This window comes from Trematomus bernacchii, unplaced genomic scaffold (assembly GCF_902827165.1).
Source record: "Trematomus bernacchii unplaced genomic scaffold, fTreBer1.1, whole genome shotgun sequence".
In the NCBI taxonomy this organism is placed as follows: domain Eukaryota; kingdom Metazoa; phylum Chordata; class Actinopteri; order Perciformes; family Nototheniidae; genus Trematomus; species Trematomus bernacchii.
In genome coordinates this window covers 2,343,300-2,370,732 of record NW_022987654.1, presented here as the reverse complement: position 1 = coordinate 2,370,732, position 27,433 = coordinate 2,343,300, and the positions used below count along the sequence as shown (strand labels likewise).

Here is a 27,433-nt window from a genome sequence, read left to right as displayed (position 1 = left end):
AATGGGTAAGAAATTGGAGGACATTTATCTGTACCATTCTGCACTTTATTCCAGACCAAATCTGACATTCAGCTATGAGAAGATAATAGAAAGGTACCATATAGACGGAGGAGGGAAAAGAGAACTCAGACAAATCTGTATGAGAGACGTTCACTCCCATCCCCTCAGTGGTTTAATGATTATTATCAAAGTGCCTGGTATGATGTTCAGAAAAGAGTCTGACTCAAATGAAAGGAGATGTTTTTCTGCGCCAACAAGATGCAAACATGTGTCTTCAACATATGCTGGAATCTGCCTTTCTGACTTCATTATTTCACTTGTAGAGCCACTCATTCACTTATCGAATCCATCAACTAAATAAATTGTCCAGGAGGAGGTCAATGGATGCATTCAGTGAGAGCAGATATAAATGGTCCATCTGTGAGCAAGATTTCACCCAGTGACATTTAAACAGTGAATCTGAAGAGACCAAGTGTATGGTATGGCTAGATGGTTTCAAATGGCTTATAAAAAGCAACAGATACAATTATAATGCAGTAACTCAAAAGAACATTTTGTTGCCTTTAGGAACATTCAAACAGTCTCTAATGCCTTCAATTAAGAGCCCACAGAAATCTCATGCTACATGCAGAGTGAAGGCAGAGTGTGACGCTGGACCGCCAGAACCTATAATCTAAACTGGGGGTTTTATTGTAACATTATGAACCCTGTGGCTACTATATGATCCCTTAAACAGATGCTTTATTTAAAAAAAGAAAAACTGTGGAAAGTGGATACAAGACGATGGACCTGTTTTAAAAAAAAAAAAAAACAGTAAAAGCTTCATCGTCCTTTTACTAAATACAATTTTATAATCATTTTCTACGGACTGAAGTGGCTGGCTTTGATCGTTTTTGCTTACAAACATCAGTTTATGGTGCAGACCCAACCATACAAAATCAATAGGACACTTTATAGCCTTATAGTAAATGTCAAAAATAATTTCACAAGATGAAAATGTGGCAGAAGCACTTCTACAGACTGCTGTCAAAATCTCGTTGAATGTGGTGTTGAACAGTCTAATGGCCATTTTATTGAATCTTGTAAGTCAGCCAAGTTCTCTAACGATCAGCTGTTGTGGACTAAAAGCTGTTTTTCATCAGACACAATACATAACCACCAGATATGAGGTAGTATGAAAGGAGTCAAACTCTCATAAATACTGAGATTGTTATAAATAGTCACACTCTCCTGCTGTGACATTTGAAAGGAAACAACATGTCACTATTTGATGTGAGGCACTGCATGAAGCGAACACTGTTTCTGCACCGTGTTGTGTTCCTGCACTGAATGCTGTGGTCATCAAGGATTATGAAAAAGCCTTGCAGCAAACATGTGAGCTGCAGAGAAAACACTCAAACAAAAGGCTTCGTTGTTCATTGTAATCGGCTTTTTAGCTTTATCTCTAATGTAATGCAACCTCACCTCAAATCATAAAACTTACATGACCTCACACAACAGTTGACTTGCCAAACTGCTGTCAGTCTGCTAGAGAATTGCACCAGCCTGGATTACATTCAACTACCTCCAATGTCCCTCTGGTCCTCCTCAGAGTTTCTTTAAGAGCAACTAGAGCCTTAAAGGGTTTGCCACCCTATTATTAAAAAATGTATGCTATGGCATTTGCCGCCTGCTATTGGATCATATTTTACCAAAGGATCATGCAGTCTCAGCTGTCTTTAAGTTCTGTTAGCATAACATAGTTCAGGCTTTCCCTTTGGAAATTGTGCTCGTCTAAAACAAAGTAACAAAAACATCTTTATTAGCTGGAATATTGTTTAACAGCAGAGCCATTGTAGTGGCAATGTTGTTGATGTATCAAATCCTCCTTTGTTATCGTAAGCTTGTCTTCACTCTTCAACATACCTGATTTTCGATCCCTCGTCACCTGACTTAATCCAGAACAGAGCGCCGATTAGTAAATGCTGGCCTCGGTTTCAGCAATGACACACCAGAAAACAAAGATAATGTGTAATCATCAGAAATGACACCCAAACCACACCTAAATAAGACAATCACTAGCCTGTGCCTTTATACCACACATGTGAACTTCATGAAAAGAGATAGGAAACACCTACCCTTTTAGATGACCAGCCCTCAATGTAAATATTAGGCAGACAATACAAACACAAACTGCTGACCGTGATGCTTTGATTGTTGGAACACACCCTCAGCTTCAACTCAGTCAAACCCCTAGCATCCCAAAAATAGATCAATAGATGTATCCATAGCAACATTAACATTTCCACAGTAGTCATCATTTACACACAGATCTCCAACTCTTGGTATGTTGCAAGACAGAGATCCAGTATAATACATCTTGTTTAAACCTGCATTTAGCATCCATCCTATCGAAACAGTACACATGCCACTAGCCATGGATTTTGCAGCAGCTTCTGACCATCCTCCATGCCTGAGGGAAACCTGCTGAGACAGCTTTTCACCGTCCATGTTCCTTCCCTCTTATGACGGGGATAGATGCTAGGCAGAATAGGGTTGTCACTGTTGTGGCAACTATGTGATGCACCGGCTCCTAGTCTGCAGGATAGCTGTCACTAACTGGGTCTGTGTGTGTGTGTGTGTGTGTGTGTGTGTGTGTGTGTGTGTGTGTGTGTGTGTGTGTGTGTGTGTGTGTGTGTGTGTGTGTGTGTGTGTGTGTGTGTGTGTGTGTGTGTGTGTGTGTGTGTGTGTGTGTGTGTGTGTGTGTGTGTGTGTGTGTGTGTGTGTGTGTGTGGATACCTGCCCTGCAGTTCCCTGAGTGTCACATCGTGTTTTCGTCATTCTGAACATAATTTGCCCTTAAGTCTTAATGCTACAGAATCTGCTTTGCCCACCAAAAACAAGCCGTAAAATCATAACTGACAGCTGCCTCTGAGATTAGATGGGATATAAAGTAGTAGAGCTGGACGAAATAAATAGGCCAGACCAATATTATCGGCCTAGTTTAGCTCATGACAAATACTGTATATCAATGTAACAAAAAACTGCAAATAAATACCAAATGTAATGTCATTTATTTGGAGAAAAGGAGGTAGATCGCCTGGAAGAGCCCCATATACCAAGGCTGAGTCTTTACCACAGCAAAAAAAGCATGAGATTAGCATCATTATATAGTCAGTTGGTCTGCCACTTCGGTCAATAGAGCTGCAACAATTAAATCAGAACTTTTGATAATTATCAAATAAAAATGGCAATGAGCATTTCAGTTTTTTTATTTAATAATTCTACCAGACAGAGCTTAACAATGGCATGCACATTAAAACCACACTCCACTGTTCACACGGTATTCTGTTAGCGAAAGGTTTTGCTACATGCCAGATTTCATTAGTAAAACTGGTGAGAAATGTGTAAAAGAATGAAGAACAGCTGTAAATCCAGCATTTTATAATGTAGCAAATTGATTATAGTGTAACAAAAAAGAAAGCAGCTGATTCCTTATAAATGCCTGTTAAAAGAGAAAAAATGCACCCATGGCAGAAAGTTCTCACAGACAGATGGATATTAAGTGACACGGCCCATTTCATGCGCATTATACTAAACTCAGCCACACAAACATACCCAGCTGTGCAAGCATAAAACACATTGAATGTAAAACAGTTACGGTCACCAGAACCAGTGCTGACAAAGCCCTTCCGTGAACTAAACACGCCATTGAAGACAGATATACACTGTACATGAAGCCAAAACACTGTATCTCTTTAAAAAAAAGCTGGATTTACGTAAAAAGAGCTGCTCAGAAGAACTTACTTGCATGCTCTACAGAAGGGAATTTAGCAACAGACACAAGCAGAGGCTGTGTGCCAAAGGTTTTGAGTGGAATCTGGAGTGGGCACTAAGCTCTGCCGTTTTCATGCCATCTGGACAGTGGTTCTGTTGTCCACTGTTAGCCGGGTTCAAGATGGGATTTTCAAAGCTGGGAAACAATTAGCTGCATGAAGCTAGAGCAGAGGAAAAATGTTTCCACCAACCCATGACTGCTTTCCACTCGACCTATCACCGGTGTAAGCAATTCACTACATACTAATCATGGCTTAATACTCCACACAAAAAAATTCAAAAATAGGTATCTTTTGGTAAACCTGTATGAAGCCACACAGTGCTTAATAAGAGTTTGCTGTGAAAACTATAATTAACCAATCACAGTTTCCAGTGACATCACTGTGGGTAGCACAGCATCTTTTTAGACCCTAAAATATTTTTGCCCAATCCCCTTTTATTTTTTGTATGTAATCCAAGCTGCTCACACAATCTCAGTACCAGTGGGGCATATTAGACACTTTTTCAAGTGTTTTAATGTATGTTAAACTGTTCCCCAGGAACAATATACATTTTAAGCTGATTGGTTGAGGTGGTGCTGTTATGTGGTTAGTTTGTGTCAGACAAGAACCAGGAACAATGAAAGACAAAGGGTGAATTGTGATGCTCTATTTAACAGTTTAGTATTGCTTGCCAAGTTGCCTGCTGTCTGCCAGTTGAGTTGACCCAACTGTGTTGTTTAATCAATTTACAGGCACAATGATAGACAACCTTGCCTGAAACTATCACTGCTGCTTTGTGACCCAAAGCCATTATTCCAACAAACTATCACATGAAATGCTTTCAACAACAGCACAGCGACAAAACGGTAAAGCCCTTATATTCTAATGTGACCTCAAAATGGGATCTAATCCATGTTGTACACAGACAGGACCCCATGTGGGACCAAAGTGGGGCAGACCTCGAATAATACCCAGAGAAGGCCAATTTTCCATGTCAGCATAAAGAAAGCTGCATGTATAAAGTGTAGGCAGAATTAGGTTCATCTAACTATATCTAGTCCTCATGCAGTATAACAGCAGACATCCTGACTCCCATGGCAGCAGCAGAGCACTTTGTACGAAACACATGGTAGGAAATTCTCAATAATTAATAAAGACCTTCATACAGAACACTGGAAGTACAGATCTTAAAAAAGTGCAACAATGGAGGCAGTTATGGAGACAAACATATTTCAGAGTTTATATCAAACTTAATGAGAGTTATCCTACTTTACATGTCTTTAGCTTTGCTTAATGATCTAAATATGTACATCGGACACTTGATGAAATACAGGTCAGACAAAAGAGCAATTCCCTGTAAATCAAGCCTCAGCAGGGGACCAACTTAGCAGATCTAAAAGCAGAAATTCAATTAATCAATACGAGACGACAGTAACTTACGCACCCATACAAATCACCTGCTGAAGTATAGGCCTACTGAGTTATTATTGTCAACATCACACCCACACAGTGATAACAACTTTTCTTATAGGACATTTGTGTTGGATACCGGGTGCTTGAAGAGATACAATGGTTAATGTAACCTACTTTAAAGTTTTGGTTGTCACCGGTTAAAGAGCGTCCAGTCACCAAACGAGCCAGACTGTTATAACGACGCACGCACTTAGCACAATTAACATTAAAATGATAAAAATGCTTACCCTGCTGTCAGGCGAAGATAAATAAAAAACACAGTGGTGTTTTTAGTTAAGACTTGGATATTTGAAGTGTAGCTGCAGCCGGAGACGACCCTCGCTCTCTGTGTGTGAGGGCTGTGAGAAGCCGGGTTTGGTTTGGTTGCCTTTGTTTGTGTCTGAGGGAGGCGTGGTGGCTTGTCTCCCGATGCCTCCAGGGGCGACTCGGAAAATTCAAACTCCACCGTTTGATCATTGCAACTAAAGTGATAATGGTGCACATAAAAGTGCTTCTTAGAATTTAATAACACCGTTGATACTGTTGTAGATTTAACTTTGGGGACACCTATGTTTCTTGATATTGAATCTTTATATATAATATTTTAGGACGGCTTTCAAAAGTAAAATACAAAATCTCTATGCTTAATATGCTTTGACATTAAACCACAACCACTAAATGCAGCATTAATAATGTGGCTACAGAAATAAAATGATCAAAATCAGACGAACAAAATATGACTCGCACTTCTGACAAAAATAGAAAAATAGGACCTATTTTCCCTTATCAGCTTTATGTTGAAAGAACTATTAATCCCCCCCAAAGGAACAAAAAAGAAAAAGTTTTCGAAATTCAGTCAACTCGAACGGCCTGAACACAGCATGTGCTTCCAAGTCCATTTAGAAGATTACAGGAAATAGCGCCACATGGTGGATAAAGTCTGGTAGTAATAACTCAAGCAGATGCACACATAAGTACGGTTTATACATTGTTGCCCATAAAGTTGGAATACAATATGTGTTAACTCTTCTCATGAAACGATTGTGTGTGTAAAGGGGGAATATGGAATGTCTGGAAGCTAAATTATTCCAACGTTATGTGCAACAGTGTATAAACACTCCTTTTCTCTACTTGGGGAGCATTCAGATGACACAACCAGTACAAAGCATCTTGTATGTCATCACACACATTCACAATTCCTCTGCTGTAGCAAATTCAACCTCAAAGTAACAACCAGATCAGTTTGCTTATTTTTTTGGGCTTCTGAAATCATTTCCGTGACAACCAAAACTCCACTGACCAAAAACGTCTCTTTTTCACTTAGTTTTTCTTGATAGTAAGGTTTTTTCTTTTCTTTTGAAGTTCTTGAAGTGGGACATTGATAACATCGTTTTTAGGGGAGAGGAGCTGGTTTTGATTTTTTACCTTTGTGTGGTAGGATGCGTTGTCTGTCTGTCCCCAAACGCTGAAGAAAAATTGCAAGCTGTTTCTCCTTTGGGGCTTTGTCCAAGCCAGTGGCTATCAGGTAAGAGCCAAACTGTTCTTTCCATGTCTTCCACTGTGCAGAAAGGTCGTCTAGCATGGGCAAAAGAGGCTGCATTTAAGCTAAAGATGCTAGCGTGTGCATGTATGAGGGAAGACTAGTGTCCAACCAAGGATCAAGGCTATAAGTTGTATTAGTTTATGTTATGTTATGGGAAGTACAAGTAATTCATATCTGGGTCGCTCTGCAAAAGGGGTCAAAACTGAGTAAAAATCATCAAGGCATAATAAAATTAAAATCAATATTGTGTTCGGTTTAAACAAAGCATTCAGATCTCAGTTTGGCAACACATAACACTGCATTTGGGTAATAACTCGGTTCATTTGCAGCAGATGTATCATTTGTGACTCACCAGTGCTGCTGCTGTAGGTGCGTACAGTAGTGTCAATCGGGGGCGGAGAGCAGCCTGAGTCCATGGATGCTGTGTCGTCATCTTGTGAACAGCCAGCCTGGATGGCTCTCAGGTAGCTGTGGCTGCGGGATCGGAAGCATGTTGGCATGGGCAAGTCTAGAGGCTCTGGGTTGTCCTGAGATTGGGAACGGGAATCTCTGAATGTGGACTCGGAGCTGCGGTCCTCGTAATGTTGACTAATTTCCAGGTCCCGTAGCTGGAGGGAGGAAAGGGCAAGATTAGCAGTAAGGTAGCAAGGAGAACAGTACTGCAAGAGTGGGTTCATTTTGATCATAGTAGCTGCTCCTGGCGCTGGAGGTGAACACTAACTGCCCAGAAACTGACTGTTTTTGTAAAGGGGATTTTCATTAGTGAGACTCATCTGATGGGATGCAATAAAATGGCACCAAAAGCGTGTGGAAATTAAGTCCAATTATTTCTAAGTGTTGCAGAGAACAGTGTTTCTTAACTTCAGTGAAACCAGTGGGACTCCGCCAGCTTTCCTTTAGGCTGGGTTTCTGGACTGAATGTTAAATGCATTTTCTTTACATTTCTCACAGCCATATAATAACTGTCAAATATAAAACACAAAATATACGACAAGGCAAAAGACACCACTCAGAAACGTTTTATTCTGCATGCTCTTTCTGAGGCTTCTTTTGAAGAGTAAGAACAAGCCTTGCGGATGATGGGTTTCACATTCAGTTGATTGACACAGACAGCCTGAGTATGAGTCAAAAATGTGTTTGGAGCAAAGTTATTTTGGTGGTTCGCAGAATGGTTCCATACGCATATAAGGGGGAGAGTGTAGCAGAAGCAGCACTACAAAAAACAAAATGTTACACCCACACACATTTTGGAATTGTGTTAAATGTTGGGTATTATTTCCACTGTTCTGATTAAGCTCCGTAGAAATCTTGTATGGAAAATGTTCCATATCATCATGCAAATTAAATGTATTCGGCATGCTGGTGTGGATGCAAATTAGAGCAATGAATTCACATATTGGACACATTTGTTGTAATGTCGTGACCTGTCAAGAGATTGGGTGTAAATCCTGTAGTAATAGCCTGCACTGCCTCATTTGACTATAGTTCATTGAAAAAGATCAGAGCTTCTACGGGTAGTTGTTCATCTTCTCTTTGACCTTGTCAGTGGGAGGCTAATAGTTCTTATGTAAGTAGATCAATACGACTTAAAACCACCAATTTCACTCATTTGGCTCTGAGGTTAATACATTAATATGAGATACATTTGGAAAAGCGGGATTCTTTGTTCACAGGAAGCTCATTTTAATACTGTCATTCAAGCTGTATCAGTTAAAATGCAAATTATACTACGGAAATGAGTGTTAGTAGCTCGAGGCAGACAATGGGGTCTTTGAAACTGACTGCTGATTTCAAATAGAAAGTTTGCTTGGAGCTAAGTCATTTCCATTTCCATCAAACGTATTCTCATTAGAAATACATCTGCTAAACTAATAAGATAGAGACACAAACAGACGGAGAAAAACAGATTTATGATTTGACCTCAGACAGCTCACTTTTAATTCACTCCCTGCACTGACCTGTCCCAAGCAGCTACGTCTGCCCAAGGTGCTGCAGGCCTGGCTGAAGTCATCATCATCCCAGGGGGGCAAAGAGGAGACTGTACCCCCAATGCAGTCTAGGTTGTCCAGGCTGCGATTATTGGAGATCTCTCTGAGAGATGGAAGACAGCTGAAAAGCGCAGTAAGAAACAAGACAAAGGAGATGTGTTAAGGACATTCAAATATACGGAGAAAAACCAAAGGCAGGAGTGGATGAGTGCATATTCAAGGAAAAGATGGGAAAGAAACTTCATGTTAATGTTCGATGATAGGGAGCCAGAAGGCAAATAGGCATGATGAGCAAAACCAGGAATAGAAAGAGAGATAAAAGGAGGATAAGGTTGTTGTATTCAAGTTGTATTCAAGTTCCCCCTTTCATTTCCACATTTAAATCCTGACTCTCTTCCACTTTCATCTCATTTTGGCATCAGTCATAGTAGCATCGGAGCATGCAAAGCCAATGATGTCAGGCAACACATGTACACACTGCTCTGTGTGCCATCATGGTGCCAAAGACAAAGAACTGGTTGGAGTTTAAACACAAAGCAGCTCTAAAGTCATGTTTTCACATATTCTTTGTTGGCACACAGTGATAGTAACATGACAGCAATCTGCCATGCCATGGTCTATGGACACAGATGTCCCCCCATTTGAAAAGTGTCAAACTCAGCTACTTTTCACCTAAAAGCACTGGGCAGATGGTATTTACAAGCTTAAGGGAGGTTGGCAGTTGTTGGCGGCACGGTATGAATTTGGCATTTTGAGTTGCCGCTGACTTTACAGGCGTCTGAGGTGTGCAGTGCAAAGTCATTGAAATTAAAATGATACAATCGGACAAAAGCGTTTTTGCACCACACTCCTGAGACGCGGCTAACAGACCTATCACTGACCTGCTCATTGACCTGCCCAGCTGGTGCAGAGAGGACACACTGTGGAGAGGAGACCACAGGGCATCCAGCTCCCCTTGCAACAAGGTGTAATCCAGGGTTCTGCTGCTCACGCCAATCAGGCTGGAGCAGAGCGGAGGAGAGGGGTTGGATGGTCAGGGATTGGCAGGGGGAGTAGGGTTAGTCATTCAGGCACGCTTTAGGGAAGAATGAATCCTTGACTCTACATAGACTAAAGGACTTGGAATCTTTGTAAAAGCAGAGGTGTGTATGTTGGAAAGCCTGCAGCTGTTTCTCAGGATGATCCGCCTCTTGTTTGGGTTGAATGGACATCAACACTCCAACCCTGATCCAATATGAAGTATGTCCACAACTAAGTGTTTGCATATGGTACGCCACTTGCGCTGCAAAATCCATAATTTAGGACCACACTGACAAAAAAAGCTGCTTTACTGAATTATGATAAACATTTGTGCTCATGATATTTAAAAACAGAGTTTTGTTTACTTGACCGTAAAGTATAATAATATAATTTAATAATATATAATAATAGGTCACAAACGCCTCAAGCTAAGCAGACTATTAAAAACAACAAAGAAACATAGAAACAATTTCATGTTAGACGGCAGATGCAACAGCTGTCATATCTTTTAGCAACTAATGGGCATTGTGATTGTTACTCTGCAATTAGGTGCAACAATTTGATCTCTGAAACCTGACATTACAAAACATGACAGTTCCAATTTGCCTGCATACAAAGGAAAAATGGGAGTGCATGTTCTGCCATTTAATGAAAAGGCACAGTCGACTCAGCTGTGCCTGCACCACATATTGTGCAATATATATGCTTCATAAAGCATGTCATCTAAAGACAAGTGAGGCGCATTGCCAGCCAGTCGGAGAGATGAGGCTGATTTGTGGTTATTTACTGGTTGAATAGCAAGAACAGTCAGTGTCATATTATGTAAACTACACTAATGTTGTGATGCTTTGTGTGTCCAACAGTAGGAAGATAAATCACAGATGAGGTGTGGTAGTAAGACTGGCATGTGGGGGACAACAGGGAGTCTGACACCACTTTATTCTACATGTGAGTGAGCACAGCTTGTGTGCACTGTGCATGTTGTATGGATTTTTCCTTGCATACTGTGATGGTTATTCAGGGCGTGGTAGCTTTCTACATCCCAGAAAAAAGTGGCTTTTTTCTTTTTCTTTGATTGTTGAGAGGTTTTGCCAATCAGTATTTATAACTCTAAGTGTCTGGATGGGCTCTAAAAATCAAGACTTATTCTAGCCACCCATTTTAAGGTTTGTTTTTTATCTAAGTACATTCACCTACAAGTTTTACTTGTACACGTTTTAGACAATCAGGAAACAATATTAATAATTTTCTTTCTATGAATTGAAAACCTGTACCTGGCAGAAAGCAGGTGGCAATCAGGTGTTTTTAAATCAAAGCTGCGGGGCTACTTTGGATTAGATTTAATCAAAGGATTGTAACTTTAACATGAGGTTGTCTCCCTTGCAGTTGAAAACTAATATTTACTGCGTAACAAAAAGCACATCTCTACGTCTCAGTTTGTCGTCTTACTTGCGTTGGGGAAGCTGGTCGCTCAGAGACTGCTGCGTTGCCCTTAGGTAGCTCTGGCGACGAGCGGCGGATTTTGGCGAAGGTTTGGGACTTCCCTCGGAGTCGTCACTGTCTTCCAGGTCTCCCATGGCCTTCACATAGCTACCACTGCGCATCCGCCGACACGGTATTTCATTGGCACCCCCAGGGCGACCTAAAGTGCTACTACAATCACCCTACAGACAGAATAAAGCGGATACAATTAGTCTTTCTTTTCATTCCTAATCAACGCTCTAAAAGCAAGTATATTGTGTTTGTATCTAACCTACACCTGGAAATAGGTCTTGGTAATAATAAAATCCTTCCGGAATCTAACTTTTAGCTAGCACTACATTCCCTTTAGGCCTACTCACCCTTCGTCCAACCTGCAGGTAGTTGCAGTTCATTTCAGGTTGGCAGGATCTGGACTTGAGCATGGATCTGTCCAGAGTAGCAGAGCCTTTCTGGATCACCGGTCTCGGCTGGCCCATGGTCAGTGTGGACCAGGACCCTCCTTTCATGTAGTCATTATCATTTATTGCCATTCTTCCTGCTCCACCTAGTCCACCACCTCCTCCGCCCCCAGGCCCAGTGTGTGCCTGATACTTCATGTTATTGCTGCTTTTAGAGGAGCTGATAGTGTTGTATCCACTTTGGATGTATCTGGACTGGCCCGCATGACTGTCATGTCCAGGTGGACGCCCCATTGTCATCATGGACATGGTGTTATGATAACTGCTCAAATCACTGCTGTCCAAATCATCTGAGCTCCAATAGCCTGACATGTTGGAGCGTGGTCTTCGTTTGGCCTCTGATTTTGTACCACGATCTTTACTTTTAGATCTTCGATTCTTTTTCTCTCCGTCTTCGGTGCTAGACGAGCCTCCACCGCTGCCAGTGGAGCGTCCATTGACATTTCCTTTCATGTTTTGGCTCTCCAGCGACTGGGACTTTGCAAAGAGCTTCTGCACTGAGTGCAGCATGTAGCGGATGCGACCAGGACTGTCTGTTTGCTGCTTGGTGGCAGCAACAGCTGACGTTCTGTGAAACTGCAATGTGCTGAACCCGTCACGACCTCCAGGTAGCTGCTTATCAAACTCCATCAAACTGGATGGTGCCTGGTTCTTTGTCATGTGATGTGATATTGTTGCTGAACCGCTCGTAATCATAGGTGTTCGTCCACTGAGCCCTGCCATGCCCATGCCCATGCCCATGCCCATACCCGGTCCCAATGACATGGAGGTGCCCATGGTCCCTGTGCTAATCCCCCCGATGCTGTCTCCAGGTGGGGAGAAGTCAGACTGGTCGTAGGAGTTGTAGTGAATCCTGGGGAAGGTGCTGCTGTTGGACAGCTGGTTGTTAAGTGGCAGCATGCACTCTGGTGGAAGGGAGCCTTGGTTGGCTGAAGGATAGAGGTGAGGGTCCATGGTGCCGTAGTGGTCCATTGTGGGGCTCAGCAGGTAAGGGCTGCGTGGGATGGTGCAGGTCTTGTGAGAGTAGAGGGCCTCTGGATGACCGGAGGGAGGCTCACAGGATTCGGACAGGTGTCTGTTACGGTTGGTCCCCAACCCTTTCATAGTGGCGAGGAGGTCTGACCTTCTAAAAGACCCCCGGGCCAACTAAAGATGACTGATGACCTTGAAGGTGATTCCTAGAAAACAGAGAAGCACAGGACAAAAGAGTGAAGAGGTTTAAAAATGGTTAGTATAGTAGTGTACAAAACACACAGACACAGACGTAACTCAACAGCTCCTATCAGCTCAGCCACACAAACATGCCCACTTGTGTGCAAAACCAGAATACAAACAGGCTAGCTGTGAGGAAAATACTATGCAGTGATTGAGCCAGCTTTCCGCTGCCTCCCACAGAGAACATCTGTGTTCAAATGTTGGAAATGGATGGAAAAACCATGCGTGGGACAATGACGAGCTGTAGCCAGTGAGCCAGGGCATAAATTATGGGAAAAAGAACAATTGCTGGCTGTCAGTAAAATCCACACCTCCACAGTTATGTGGCACTACACTATAAGCCATAAACAGTAGACAAATATCTCTTTTAGGTCTAATGAAATTCTAAAAAAGAAGATTACAATTATATTTATTCAAACAGCCCAACAACTCGACTTTTGCAAGAATCAACACACTTTATGTTATTGTGTGCCCTTTTATAAGAAAAAATATATCAAGTCTAAAGATTATACCTGCTGCCTGTCCATCCCACAGGTTAGTTGGGATACAGTCACATATTTGGGAGAACCCTTTCTATCGGAAATATTTCTCTGCCCGTTATTCCATCTGTTTCTCTCTCTCCACTCTCCATTCACTCTCCTCTCCCACCTCCCTGGCACTGGTCACTGAGCTCCTGTCCTATGTTTGCATGGTGAGCCAAGGATGGCGGGCAGACTGTCATAGTGAAACCAGTAAAGAGGATTTGACCAGCAGGGGGTGGGTTGCAGAAGTTGGCAGTGACACCTCTTTGTTGTACTAGTCAAGCTGTGCCAATGCCCTGCCTGGCAAGGTGCCAAGGAGGGTACTTCATGCATGGAAATGAATGATGAAAGCGAAGGTGAGAGAGACTTTTGTGGTATTTATACATTCACAGGTATAATTATGAGTGGCTCCATATCCAATGTGGAATAATTAGCAACAGACAATCTCATTTATCTCTATAAGAATGCCAGGGAGCTGCCATTTAATTAGCACAACTTGGGCTCTAATGCTTATATTTGAAGAAAAAACTAGTTTTCAACATATAGTCTGCTTTTTATGAATTAATCAATTATGTTTATCTGTAAATGAAGTGGGTTTTTATCAATCCTATTGCACTTCAGGAGCCCCATTTGTCGAGGAAGATTACATTTTTTTAAAGTCGGTTCAAAACTCCAAACGTATGCTTGTTGATGTAGTTTAGTGAATGCAGAGTAAAAGATAACTGTTTTGTTGTTGGTCTACAGGTTATGTTAAATCTCAGATATATATCACTCATTACTACAGCATGTGGACCTCATGAGGAATAATGTAGGGCCCTTTACTGTTTGTCTGAGCACTCACCAATGTTTCTTAAATCCATTCGTCATGTAATACGGGTGTTGGCAGCAGCAGCTGAACGACAGCCTGTCAGCCCCGGATCGTAACTCAAATGTCTTTTATTCAGATTCATTGCATCATATGTTGGATATTTAATGTAGTTATACCACACTTTTCTGTCAAATTACATTTCCTCAAGATTGATAAATGTTATTTGTAGTGAGTGATAGCATTAAGTAGGCCTGTATTAGATTCAGATTGAACAGGAAAGAAAGATGAATGATATCTTTTGTCATCGCAGTCCCTGCAGAGTAACAGCAGATGTGAAGAAAACTAATAAAGTGGTTAAAAACTCAATCCCAGCCTCAGCACGCTACATTTCTTCGCAATTCAGAGGAAGTCAGCTAGGCAGGCCAATGACATTTTAATTGTATACATTTATAGCTGCTTCGCACACTTTTACTGTTTGTTTGGTGTCCTGTGGTCCTGGAGTCTAGCCAGGTACTCTAATGCATGTACTCGCACTGCAAAAACAAAAGATGAACTACAGATCAACAGAAACGGGACAGTATTTCCAATTTTTTTTCATAACTCTATGCTCCCTGTTGAGAAAAGTCAATTGAACTGCCCAACTCGCAGTCAATGGCTTTCAAAAAAGATTTCAAGTCAAAAACTAGTCTCCAGACCCCAAAGACTGTAATATCTCACCCTGGCCCATCTCAAAAAGTAAAAACGAAGTCTGCATTGTACAGCTTCAGAAACATCCTTGAATCTACAGAAAAAAACCGTTTTGTTAACAGGTTGGACCTTTGCTTTATATGTCTCAGTGCCCACCTTTAGAAAATGAGATAATTGCAGTATGCTGCCAGACAAACGATAAGTGATGTTGAAAAGCAGCTCCATCACAAGATTACACTTAATTCCCAGCATAATGTAGGTCTATTGTGATCCACTGTTTCAAAGAAGGCATTGAAATGACGTGTGTGGTACCTTGCCTTGACATAATGTGCACACACACATTACTTCATCACACTTCTAGCAGTTTACACACAAAAAAATCTCCATATAATTTATAAGCTTGGCTTTCATGCCACCATTATTAGCACGCTGCAGGCACACACTCATTTAGTGTCATTAACAGAGCCTCTCTGAGTGCCATCTCTGCTGATAGGGTCAAATCCTCTAAATCCTTTTACACCACATTAGCTAACTGCCTCATATCCTGTCGTGACACGCCACTCAGCTGAGCTTAGCATACCCTCCTCAATCTGTCAACCAGTACGCCTCGAATGACAGTGATAGCTGTATTATTAAGGGAGGCAGGGTTATATACACTGCCAATCAAAAGTTCTGAACACTTAGCAGCATACTTGGGTTAATGCTCAATAATTGTAGATAATTATACTCTCAAAAAAGAAAAACACAAGACGCAGGTATAAAGGAAAGGACAAATATGTCATGACCCACACATGGCCTATATTTCAATCCCTCTAATTAGATATTTGTAGCAGAAAATATACTCTATATTTGTTCTATATATTTTTTCTATATCATATCAAGTGCACTTTCTTTAATAAATTACTGACTATGAGCTAAATAATATGCTGGTTCATATGTCTTTAGAAAAATTACTATGTGATTTTGAGTGCCCTCAAATCGTGTTGTATAATGAAAAATGTGCAGCGTACTAGGTAGACTGATATCAGCTTTTTCAAGAGGTTTAGAGTAAAACATTTCCTTCTTAATACAAATAGTGATTAATATGACAGCTTGAGCCTACCAGGACTGAACATGCTTCTAAGTGTTGCAGGTAATAGGGTTTTCATTAAGCAGGTGGAAAAAAGTGTGAAAGTCAAGGCTGGCAGCTAACATTTATGTATCACATAAAGCCACTTATATCAGTAGTTCAAATACAAACCTCCTACAGTATCATTTCAAAGGATCATAATAGAGGTCAAGAGACTTGTTGACCCTGAGAGATGAAAGGTATAATAACCGAGGTCAAGCGTTCATTAGCTCCAACAGACAAGTGCACTTCACGTCCGTGTGTACAGTATAGTGCTCAAAGTGAACAGTGCACACAAGAATGTTAATGTGTGTCTGTGTGTGTGTGTTTTTTTACACCCTGCTTGAAGCGTCTGGTGGTAGGATCTCCCTGCCTTGTGCACTGGGGAGCTGCCATCTGCTCCTTCAGTGGGATAAAGGGGCGTTTGGCACCAACTCGTGACCTTACTCATTCTCAGAGCCACCACAACCCGGAGCCGCAGGCAGTTGGTGCTGCTGGCCACCAGAGGGCGATCACACTCAATATAAGGGGTTTCACTCTGATGTTTTCATGCAGCATGTTGCAGGGATTTACTTGTTCAACTAAAGACAGAATTATGTGTCAGTCACAGAGTGAAAGAAAGCTATTAGTGATGAATATGTATTTGAGGATGTCAAATGTTTCGACATTGATTATAACAAATCACCACTGGCTGGCAGAGAACTCTCGGCTCCAGTTTCTCTTGGACTTAAAATCCCACTGTACATTTTACATTTATTTTATTCAGTTTAATATGTAATATTCCATATCTCACATACTTATGTATATATAATAACTTGCTTTATATCTTGTTATTGTTAATTTGTAAATTCAACATGTATGTTTTCTACTTTCTTGTTTATTTCTAGTCTTTTAATGTGTATTGTACAATGCCATGTCTTTTTATGCTGCTGCAACACAAACATTTCCCAAATGGGGATCAATAAAGTACTATCTTATCTTATCTTATCTTAAAAGCCAAGAAAGTCTTAGAGCCAAACCTTTTACATTAGTCTAGATGTTTTAAGGGATCCCGAGATGATAAAAGAGATCTGCTAAACACATTTGTTTTAATTTGTTAACTATCTTGCGTTCACTTTTATTCTGGTTAAATGTACTTCATGTTTATACTCAAGTGAAGTACAACTTAACCTAGATATTGTATTTAAGTACAGGACACAGGAGTAAAATAGCTTCTGTTTACCATTGCTTATCTGTCAATAAAACAGCGCTGGTAAAATCGATTGAAAGGAATGTAACAAAATGTTAAATAGCAGAAAAAAACAATACAATAGTTTGAACCTTAATGGGGACCTTCACATCTGATTGATATATTATTTTAGTTAGGCCTCTATTCACTCCTGTTTGTCAATATTTATAGTGATAAAAACACTACATGAGAATTTAGTCAGCTTATATTTATTCGGTAAACACACTTCCTGCCATGAAATAGTTCCAAACAGAAATGGACTCCTTACTGAAAGACTAGGTGAGAATGTGTACCAAATATTTTCCTTGACAAACTTAAGCTTTTGCCGTCCTGGAAAACATTAAAACGGACTGCTAGATAATGTCTCTGGGTTGTGTCGTATCATTGGAAATGCCAGATTTTTGGTGTCCGGTTGCCAGTTTCTAGATTGGCAAATCTGTGGGCGGCCAGATTTAGATTAGAGACTGTGCAAAGGACATCATCCCTCATCTGAGCAACACTGTACAGAGAGACAGTTTGTCAGAGCACGGCTCAGTCAGTCAGCCCTGAGCCCATCTGCTCCATCAGCTTACAGCACTGCCCTCGAAGACAGGGGGCAGCTCTGTGTGTGTGTGTGTGTGTGTGTGTGTGTGTGTGTGTGTGTGTGTGTGTGTGTGTGTGTGTGTGTGTGTGTGTGTGTGTGTGTGTGTGTGTGTGTGTCTGAAGCCTGAGTGTGTTACATGTACCAAGGGAAGCGAATGCTTACAGGCTGCCGGTGAGAAGGAAGGCACAGAAGGAAGTGCGTAGGGGGGGAGAGAAAGCTGTGGAGAGAAAGGTGTGGCGTTTGACAGCAGTGAAAATGAAAGCAATCTAAAGGGACCGAGATTGTGTGAAAAATGAGTAAACTGTGTAAAACACATATAAAGGCAGAAGAAGATGTGAGACCAAAAGTGAGGAGAAGTATAGTCGGGAGGAGGAAGAGTTTATAGTTGAAGAGAGCTAATCAGATGAAACTGGAGGAGGAGATGTGTGTCAGTAAGCTAGTGTTCGACGCATGTGTTTATCCCAGAAAAGGTGTGAGGGTGTAAATGAGTGATATTATGTGAGGCATATGCATGTGCAAGAAAATAATTGCCTGCTTTAAAGATTTTGAATTTTCTTAGCTTTGTTTTAAGTTATGAGGACCCATTGAATTGAGTGGTAATTGAATACTTTGTCAATCACTGAATGCCAGCGTGAGTGATTGCCAGCGGAGACACTCAAACAGCCCACTTGTATGTGTGTCACGTCATTATTAATAAATAGTGTGTATGATTGCGCATGCAAGCGAGTGTGTGAAGCAGGCTAACCTTGCCCTAATTACACTCTGTCTCCTCCATCAGTGCGCTGCTCTGGCCTATTTTCACAGCTATAAATTTACCGCGCTCCCCTCTGTTGTGATAGATGACCCACTCAGTTTAGCCCATCTCTGAAGACTGTGAGCCAGAAAGGATATCAGTTAAAGAGAGTGGCACCACTTCACTGCTTTTGATAGCGATAGAACTTTCCATGTCCTCCTAAAGTATTTCTGTGTTTGAAGCATGGTTTTAAGTATGGCGTAATACTGTTGCCATTTTAGTTTTTTAAGAATAAGGAAAGCCTGGAATGAAAAAACAGAGAATACATTTAGGAGCTGAACTTGCCACCTTCAGTTTTTAAGATTTAAATAGGCAGCTCTTTCTTGCTGTTACAGAGTATTTATGTATTTTGTAGTCCAGATTATCATGAGATGTTAATTGTGGTGAGGCTTTGTATTGACAAGCATCGTTGGTGTCTGTCAGAAGCACTGAAATGTAGGTCTAGTTATATATCTGATATTATATCACTGTTCCTATTCTCTAATTTGCCAGGAGGGAAGCAAGTGCAGAACCAAGCGAGGCCAATAAAATGATGAGTGAGATTGTATGAGGTAGGTAAATGTCGGTCAGCAAGATTGCAGTTAGTAGAAACTGGCAGGAGTACAGGAACAATATCTGAACATCTCTATATGAATAAAATGTATTTAAGTCATCTAAAAAGATCTGGTTAAGTGTACGCTGTATTAAGTAAGTGCTTTTTCTCGTCATCAACATTGAAGCGGTTATCTACTGTATGCTCTCTTCAAAACCACCAGATCCCTTTGAAAATACTTTCACCTCACTGAACACAAGTTGTTGCTTTACCACTTCTCCATTGATTAGTATGTCATATTTGTGTGACTTTGGTGAATCAGAAACTAACCCTTTAAAACACAAAGGGCACACAGTAACCATAAAAAAGCTAAGCAATAGAGGCAGACCAGCAACTCTCATGTTCTGTGAGCTAAAATTATAGTTTTTGTCAAAGGTTTCTGGTGGTTTTGAATAGACCAAGATGGACATAACCACTTCACTTTCCTTTGGTGAAGGGCTGCCTGACAGCAAGGTTAAGTTCTGAATATAGTGTAGACAGATAGCATCTTTTAGGTGGCTTGAATTAGTTTTACTGCTGTCCCCATCCACAACATTGCCTAGCTTCTGTGCAGTAACCACATTTTGCATATTGAAAACATGTTGATTCAAGATTGAGTTATATCTCACTCTATTTCATTATCCACAAAGTTAACAAACACAGACGCTTTCTAAATGTTTGCACTGTGCCTCGGGATCCAAAGCCAAGTCTGACTACAAATAAGCGGATAACAATTCATCTATAGAAACTGGAGCTAATGTGTGGATTTAAAAAAGACAACAATGGAAAGTGAAAACATTTCATCCTAAAGCCATATGATGGTATAAAATGTAGCTTATTCTTTTGACCTTCACCTCTAATCCGTGTGGCATGCATTATCACGGGTCATGTTTCGATATCTACCATCCACTCCCACCTCTTTGACCTTGTTTTTATCGCTTTGTGGACAAGCTACCTGGAGTTGTGAAGACAACTATGTAAACAACAAAAAACACGGCCAGCGTTCAATTGCATTTAGATGTACTAGTAAATATAACGCTATTGAACAACTTCCCACAGTCACCACTTTCCAATAACTACGTTGTAAAAGAGCTTCGCAACATTCAGAATCAAACAGAAGAGCAGACTTAGATTTACATATGTGGAAGTCAATCCTAATACAATACTCACATTCCTATAATTAAAAGAGTAATTTCTTCTGCTTGTCATACTGCCCATGGAATTATTCCTTCATACCGTGACTTCAATGTAAGAAATCGAGCACCATAAATATATTATTAAAGTGCAGAAGGAGCTAAAATGAGGCTGCAGCAGCCCGAGACAGTCAAATGAAGCGGGTATCTTCCAATGTGTCTGTCTTCTGAGCACGAAATTCCCCCTTTTGTGTTTCCCCAGACAGTGTTTTCATACTGAGCCGGGGGAGAGATAGTGACACAAAGGGAGAAATTCTAATAAAAAGAATGTAACTTTGGGAGATACCTTTTTGAGTTGGCAATATGTCAGACAGTTGAAACTTCATATTAGCTTCAGCCGAACTTTTGAAGATTTTGCAGAAAATGAGAAATGGTGATTTCCTCTTTTATCTTAAAAAGTAGGGTAATGGCAAAACATTTCTCTATATATATATATGGCATAATAACATTGTATTTTGATTGCCTTGAATTGAAAGATAAGATGTAAGCCGCTCTTTTAATTAATACAAATGCAGGAAGCAAAAGTTATAACCGATCTGAACCCAATTTGAGAGACACTGTGACCAGACATGGCCATCGTTACTTTATTTGAGAGTGTATTTTTAGATTGGGAATGACACAGAGATGGGCGTCTCGCTGGGTCGTGCTCACAGTGAGGCTCAGTGGGAGGAGAGGGTTGTGGGCTACAGCTGTGGCCTCTGTCTCTGGATTCAGGGCAAATCAAAAGGACTAATGCAAACAGACATAGAGTGCACACATTATGCACGCACACTCCCAGACACTTACATATTTTCATGAATGCACAGGCACCATCAACACGCTCTCACAGAGACACTCCATATCCATCACACAGTAAGGATCTACTTTACTTCAAAGGCTAAAAGATTCCGACAATATCTATAATACTGAAGGCACCGCATGCTGAAAAACCTAAAGCAAAAACCTCAGCTTCTCTTTGATATCAAACTTTCGCATCATATCACAGCAGATTCTCCAATGATGTGCTCTGGCAAACAACATAGATAACATCAATGAGCATTATTATTTCATGTTTAAAGCCGAAATCAGCCTTATTAAGAGAGCAATAACTTAAGTTGACCTCCAGAGTGCAAGACGAAGTTAAATGATCGGGTAAGAAGTGGTTTGATGTTTTTCTGAAGTTAACTTTTGGTAAGACCTGATCATTTTAATGAAAGCTCTCAAATCTTACTCCTAAGCTTCAGCTCAGTGATGTCCTGTGCTGTCTGTGAGTTGAAGCATCGCATGTGTATGAGCTATGAGCAGTCACCCACTGCTATAAATCCCACCAGGATAAGCCTTAAACCTCTCCCACTTCAAAATGCCCTTGGCCTGACACACAATAGCTGGTTCAGTCTAATACATCCACAGAGCCTTGAACTATCTCTCTCTTCAGAGGGAACAGCAGCAGCAGTCAGGCTTCCTGCTGGGGAAGGAAAAGGTGAAAAGTCACTTCCTGTCGAGATGCGAGGGGTGATTGTGTGATGGGGGGGAGGACAGGGGTCCCCTCTAGACACCAAGTGGGTCAACACTGCATTCATGCCTCACAATCCCCACCTGACGTCACAATAATACCATAATGGCCGTCTGTCAACCTGTCAATGGCGCAAGGATGAGCCGTTGCCATGACAACGGTCATAAAGCCAGCATCTACTGGTTTTAAATCACGCAGAGCCCTGACATTTAGGAGATGTGAACTACATCCCTCAAATGTTCCCCAAAGTCACATGGACGTATTATGCTGCAGACTCCAATGAGCAGCATGCTTTACAAAGAATATCTATGGGTACTTGTAGGGCTGCGAGAAATGATCATTTTCACTATAAAATAATCTGCAGATTTGATGGTCTATAAACTAACAGAGAATTGTGAAAAATACCTTGAATTTAAATCCAAAGTCTTTAAAAGTCTTTTTTGTCAGTCTAAACACAAAGATATTCACTTTAATATACAGTAAATGATCCATATTTGAGAGGCTAAAAAACACACAATTTCCCGCAGTTTTTGCATTAAAAATAACTGTATTGATTAATCGATTATCAAAATAGTGCCATCTTAAGAGCCCCACCCCAAGCGCGCCTATAAATCCCTTAATGCAGCTATTTATGTGCACTCATGGAAAGTCTGTGGTCCTGCAGCATTATTCTTGTGGCTGGAGTATAACCACCAAACAGTCCTCAGACCAGTGGCGTCGCCTGGCCTGGGCATCCGGGGCTTTAGCCCCGAATGTTTTTTCTGTAGCCCCGGACAATTCTCCCTCAATAATATAATACATTAACCGTGCTTTACGTGAACCTCATCATGACACAAGAGAGGACGGCAGCACTGTAATTTCCCGTGTTCAGTGAATGCAACAGAGGCATGACACCAGACCAATCAGAGAGTTGCATGGAAATAAACGTGTGCTTGTGTCATTCAAGCTCGGCTCTGTGTGTGTGTGGCAATAGCGCATTTAGTGTGATAGAGAGAGATGTTGTTAGCATCTGGTTAGCTAGCTGCACTAACGGACATAAGGAGCTGTTTGTTCCACAAGAAGCTGGAGGAGAGTCCTCTCCTCTCAGACTGAGAGACTCAGGTGAGCTAAAGGACTCTCTGAGTGTTTAGATACATAACTTTAGTCTAATACCCCTTTCACACCAACGGTGTTTCAGGGCCGGTTCGGTGCTGGTGCTTGAAAAGCACCGGGTTTTCCTGTTCACACCGCAGCGGAGCAGCGTCATAGCTCCGGAATCCGGTTCGTTTCGAGCACCAAAAAGTTGTCCGTCTAGAAGCAAGAACCGCATACGTCACGCTTACGTCGGAGGGGGGCGAGATTAACCTGAGCTAACACTTAAGGCGAGTACGGCAAATAAAAGTTGTAACAAGCAGTAGTGCTGAGCAAAGTGACTAGAACGCAACCACACACTTGTTAAAAAAAACACACTTTATAAAGTCAGGCAACACTAACCAGGCTTCGTGTGATTCTGTTTATTTGTACCTTACTTTGACCATCCGTTCGCTGTTATTGATCATTGTGGAGAGCAGGCAGACGTTTTGTTTGTTATTATAGCAGCTATCGGATGGAATCAATACATGGGCTGCACAGGTTGTCATGTCCGACTATCACAAGTAGAATCATAATGAAAAATACGTCGGTAAAAAGTGCCTGTAGAAAACTGCTTAGCAAGTAGTCAGTTTAGCTTCGGTTGCTATGCTAACATCACCCATGTTATACCAGAGAAACTTTCATAACAGCGTTGTGATGCCAAACAGCGTCAATTCAGACTGACACCAAACAGCGTCAATTCAGACTGACACACATTCACTTAAGGGGAACTGGGGATATGTATCAGCTGCTTGTGTGACAGTCAGACAGTGAATACTTTAGAGCCGTGTGAGCTAACCCGGAGCTAACGGGAGAATACACTCCCGTTGAAGAGCAGCCAGCACTGCAGCGGTCGGTAAATGCCGCTGAAACACATTAATAAACACTGAACCACGGCACTCTGGAGAAAAGTATAAGGTTGGAGAAGTCGTTATTTAATTTAATCTGGCTTCGTATGATTAAAAGCAACGCAGTCCCCGACCCGTTGTTGTTGTGAGGTGAGCTCCGGCGTTGGGGAGAAACTCAGCGACGTAAACTGTGACGTCATGACGCAGCAGCGGCAGCACCAGTCGGGCTCTGAGCGGTGTGAAAAGAGCCGGCGCTAAACCGAAGAACCGGTTCTGAACCAGAAAAGCTCTAGCACGGAGCTTGAACCGGAGTTGCGTTGGTGTGAAAGGGGCATAAGTTATCTCAGTGGATCTCAAACGGTTTGGTCACAAATTATTCAAAAGATTATTTCCGCGGCACACCTTCATATGATCATTATAGTTATAAAAAAAATAAGAGAATAAAGGAAAAACAGTTATGAAATACTATATGGCAGTAAAACAAGAATAGAGTTTAAAAGGGGAGTGATTAGTAAAATATCCATAAAGAAAAAGTAAATCTGTTTACAGTTCTGTTTCATATGGGTGTTGAGAGAGGTATCCATAGATCTCTTCATTTTGCTCTCAAAGTGCACCAGATTGATGCTTTTAACTTCAATATTTAAAAAAAATCTTCCCCGGGGGAGCAGCCCCCCGGACCCCCCTAGAGGAGGCCACTTTACCCCTGCCTATATGCCGTGAGCTGATTATCGAGCCTTCATTGTAACAGTCGCGGGTGTACTGTGTGTGTGCGTGTGGGGAGTGTTGCAGTAGAAAATGCCACTGTAGTGCCGCCCAGAGTTCCCGTTAGCCGGTAATTACCGGACAATGACCGGTAAAATATGCTGAAGTCCGGCAAATCTAAATCTCTCCGGTCAAAATGTCCGGTCAAAATAATTTTCCCTTAGCGCAATACCGCATCAGTTGCGCCACTTATGTGACAGACAAGAATAGTATGTGACAGACAAAAGAGTATGTGACAGACAAAAATTGTCAATTCTAATGTCTAACACTTAATGTGGAGAAAGAGATGTCCTGTATGGGTTGATTGTGCGTTGATCTGTTGGTAATGCCTCGGGGTTCCGGTGGGCATGTAAACAAATGCATAATGCTGCGCTATACTTTGTGGCCTCATCCGGTTGCATAGCGACGCTTATTGTTTAGGTGTCTTTTAACAAGCAGGTAGTCATATCATTAGCTAGAACTAGCTAGATCTGATCGATATGGACATAAATGCGAGTAAAGTCTAATCTGACAGGAGAGAGAGATCGGCTGCTGCTGACGAGTCGACACGCAGCTCTGCATGATCCCCTGCAGCGGCGAGCAGAGCAAAACACACTTCAGGTTAGAAAATCACACGTAGCTATTTTAATTACCTCTCAAACTACCTAAACTAGTTATAGATATGTTTAGTTTTACTGTCGGGTCACTCATTACTGGATCCGCGAGCTGCATGATACTGACGGGCTGTCAGGAGAAGGAGAGAGCGCTCCGTTTATTATTCCCGCGTTTTTGTAAATTACTGTACACTTTTGAATAATGTAGTTAATCTACTATAATTAGTTTGTTTAATGTCGAATCATATCAATTTGTTTTAAAGCTCAATAAATAACAAAGAAGACCTTTAACCGGCACTTATCTAATTTTGTCCGGAAGATTTCAACTTTAACGGACATGTTGACCGGCAAAAAAATATTCTAACGGGAACTCTGGTGCCGCCGCCACTGTGGGCTAAGCCCCGAATGTTTTCAGGTCCAGGCGACGCCCCTGCCTCAGACACCATAAAATACTATTTATGGTGTGATTCTGTTCAGTGTAATTTATGATATCAATATCAAACCTATACAGATATCAGCTTTCTATGCTCAGGCTCAGTCTTTTGATATTAAAAAAGCTTTAGAGGTACTTATAACTCACTCCTTGGGAAAGCTTGATAACATTATAATGTTTCTTCTCTTATTAAATCTGTAAAAGCACTGGGTGTAAGCACCTGGCCGTGATGCGAGGTAAATATTGCTGAGCGTCAAGTCTTTTCCCATTGTGGGAAATATATTGTTTTTCTCTCTCTCTCTCAATTAAGATTCTTTGCAGTTGTTTAAAAAAACGTTTAGCTCACAAACAACGAGATAAAGAACACATTTTCTGACATAATGTGACAAGCACAACTCCTGTTACTTTTTTTTCATGTACCTACATTGTACATTTGACACAATGCACCAGGGCTGACATTTTCCCATCTCGACAATATTTGGATTTACAGCAACATTTTGTTATTGTCACAGCCGTAAATAATGAACCAAAGCGGTGTTGTTCTATTGAGTGGTTTCAAATTGTGTTTTATAAATTAGAGGCTGTTTCACTACATTTTAAGTCTTCCTAATCAACTTGCTCCCGGGAGGTTTCCATCCTACTGAGGTTTAAATATCACCACTGAGACTCATTATCTTGTTAAACTGCACAGAATCAGGCAATGTGGATTTTCTTTGCTGATGGGACTATTGAGTCGGAGAGGATGTTGACCTTGACACAGTAAAACATTACTTTGATTCTTTTTTCTACAAATGTTATCACAGCGTGAGTGGGCTGTGTGCTTTGTCCTGGTTTATTAGAACAAATGTTTCCTCGGCTGTGACTCATCTCTGGAAACCAAATATATATATCTTTGCATGCAGCAAAATGAATATGAGGAAGTAATTCAGTATTTAGGATACCCAGCTTATGTTCTATGTGTAGGACGGTAAGAGCACTTTGAAGCCGCCTAAAAAGCCTTTCCAAGCCTTTCCAAGCCTTCCTCTTACTGTCTGCACCCATAAGAGGCTTTTTAATAACATAGGATTTGTCATGCAAGTGTGCAAAGAGACGAGTGAGTAAGGAGAGAAGAGACAAAATAAGTTGTACACTGTGATTCAGGAAAATAGCCACAGTCTGTCTCTTTGTCTGCAGACGGCCATGAGAGAGTATTGCATCAATCACAGCTCTCCTTCTTATTCTCATTCACAGAGCGCGCTCAGCTTTGATCGCAGTGTTTCAATATTGTGGCCGTATCCTTTCTGTCGTTCCTTTTTGCAAAGAGATCATTGATCTGATTATCCCCTGGCAAATGCAACGTGTCTCACTTTGACCTAAAAAGGAAAGCAGGAATGAATCCACCGTAGAGAAAGTGTTTGCGGTTACTGTACAAAAAGCGGGTGTCAAACGCAACCCCCAGCCCCAATTCTAACATCTCTAGCATGGCCCATTGTGAATGTGATGTCAGCTACACCCTCTCATCCTCCACCCAAGGGAGACTACCATCAGGGGCCTTGAGAGGAAGCCCGTGATTGGAGCTTCCTGTTATCTCCTAACCACAGCAACACCTCTGGCAGGCCCCCCTGTTTCTGAAAAAAAATATGGCAATATGTGTGAAAATGTGTGTATCTACTTAGGTGTACATGTGCCTGTGTGTGTGTGAATGTCAAGTGGTGTATTTGTATGCGTGTCTCAGAGTGTATGTGCGTTTGTGTGATATAGGAGGTGTG

The 27,433-nt window shown here is 41.3% G+C and overlaps 1 protein-coding gene across 8 annotated transcripts in view; it reads right to left on the bottom strand.

Moving 5' to 3' along the window:
- dlgap4b (discs, large (Drosophila) homolog-associated protein 4b) overlaps positions 1-27,433 on the bottom strand; it is a 102,125-nt gene that overhangs the window by 11,976 nt on the left and 62,716 nt on the right. For 6 of the 8 annotated variants that reach the window (XM_034134992.1, XM_034134986.1, XM_034134987.1 and 3 more), the window contains 5 exons: positions 11,642-12,918; positions 11,250-11,464; positions 8,751-8,901; positions 7,145-7,400; positions 6,675-6,824 (listed from right to left, as the gene is read on the bottom strand). In XM_034134992.1, coding sequence (XP_033990883.1) covers positions 6,675-6,824; positions 7,145-7,400; positions 8,751-8,901; positions 11,250-11,464; positions 11,642-12,844 — 1,975 coding nt within the window. In that variant the 5' untranslated portion in view covers positions 12,845-12,918. Of the gene's footprint in view, positions 1-6,674; positions 6,825-7,144; positions 7,401-8,750; positions 8,902-9,661; positions 9,764-11,249; positions 11,465-11,641; positions 12,919-27,433 lie in introns of those variants that run through there. The other 2 variants (XM_034134993.1, XM_034134991.1) reach the window with 2 other exon arrangements.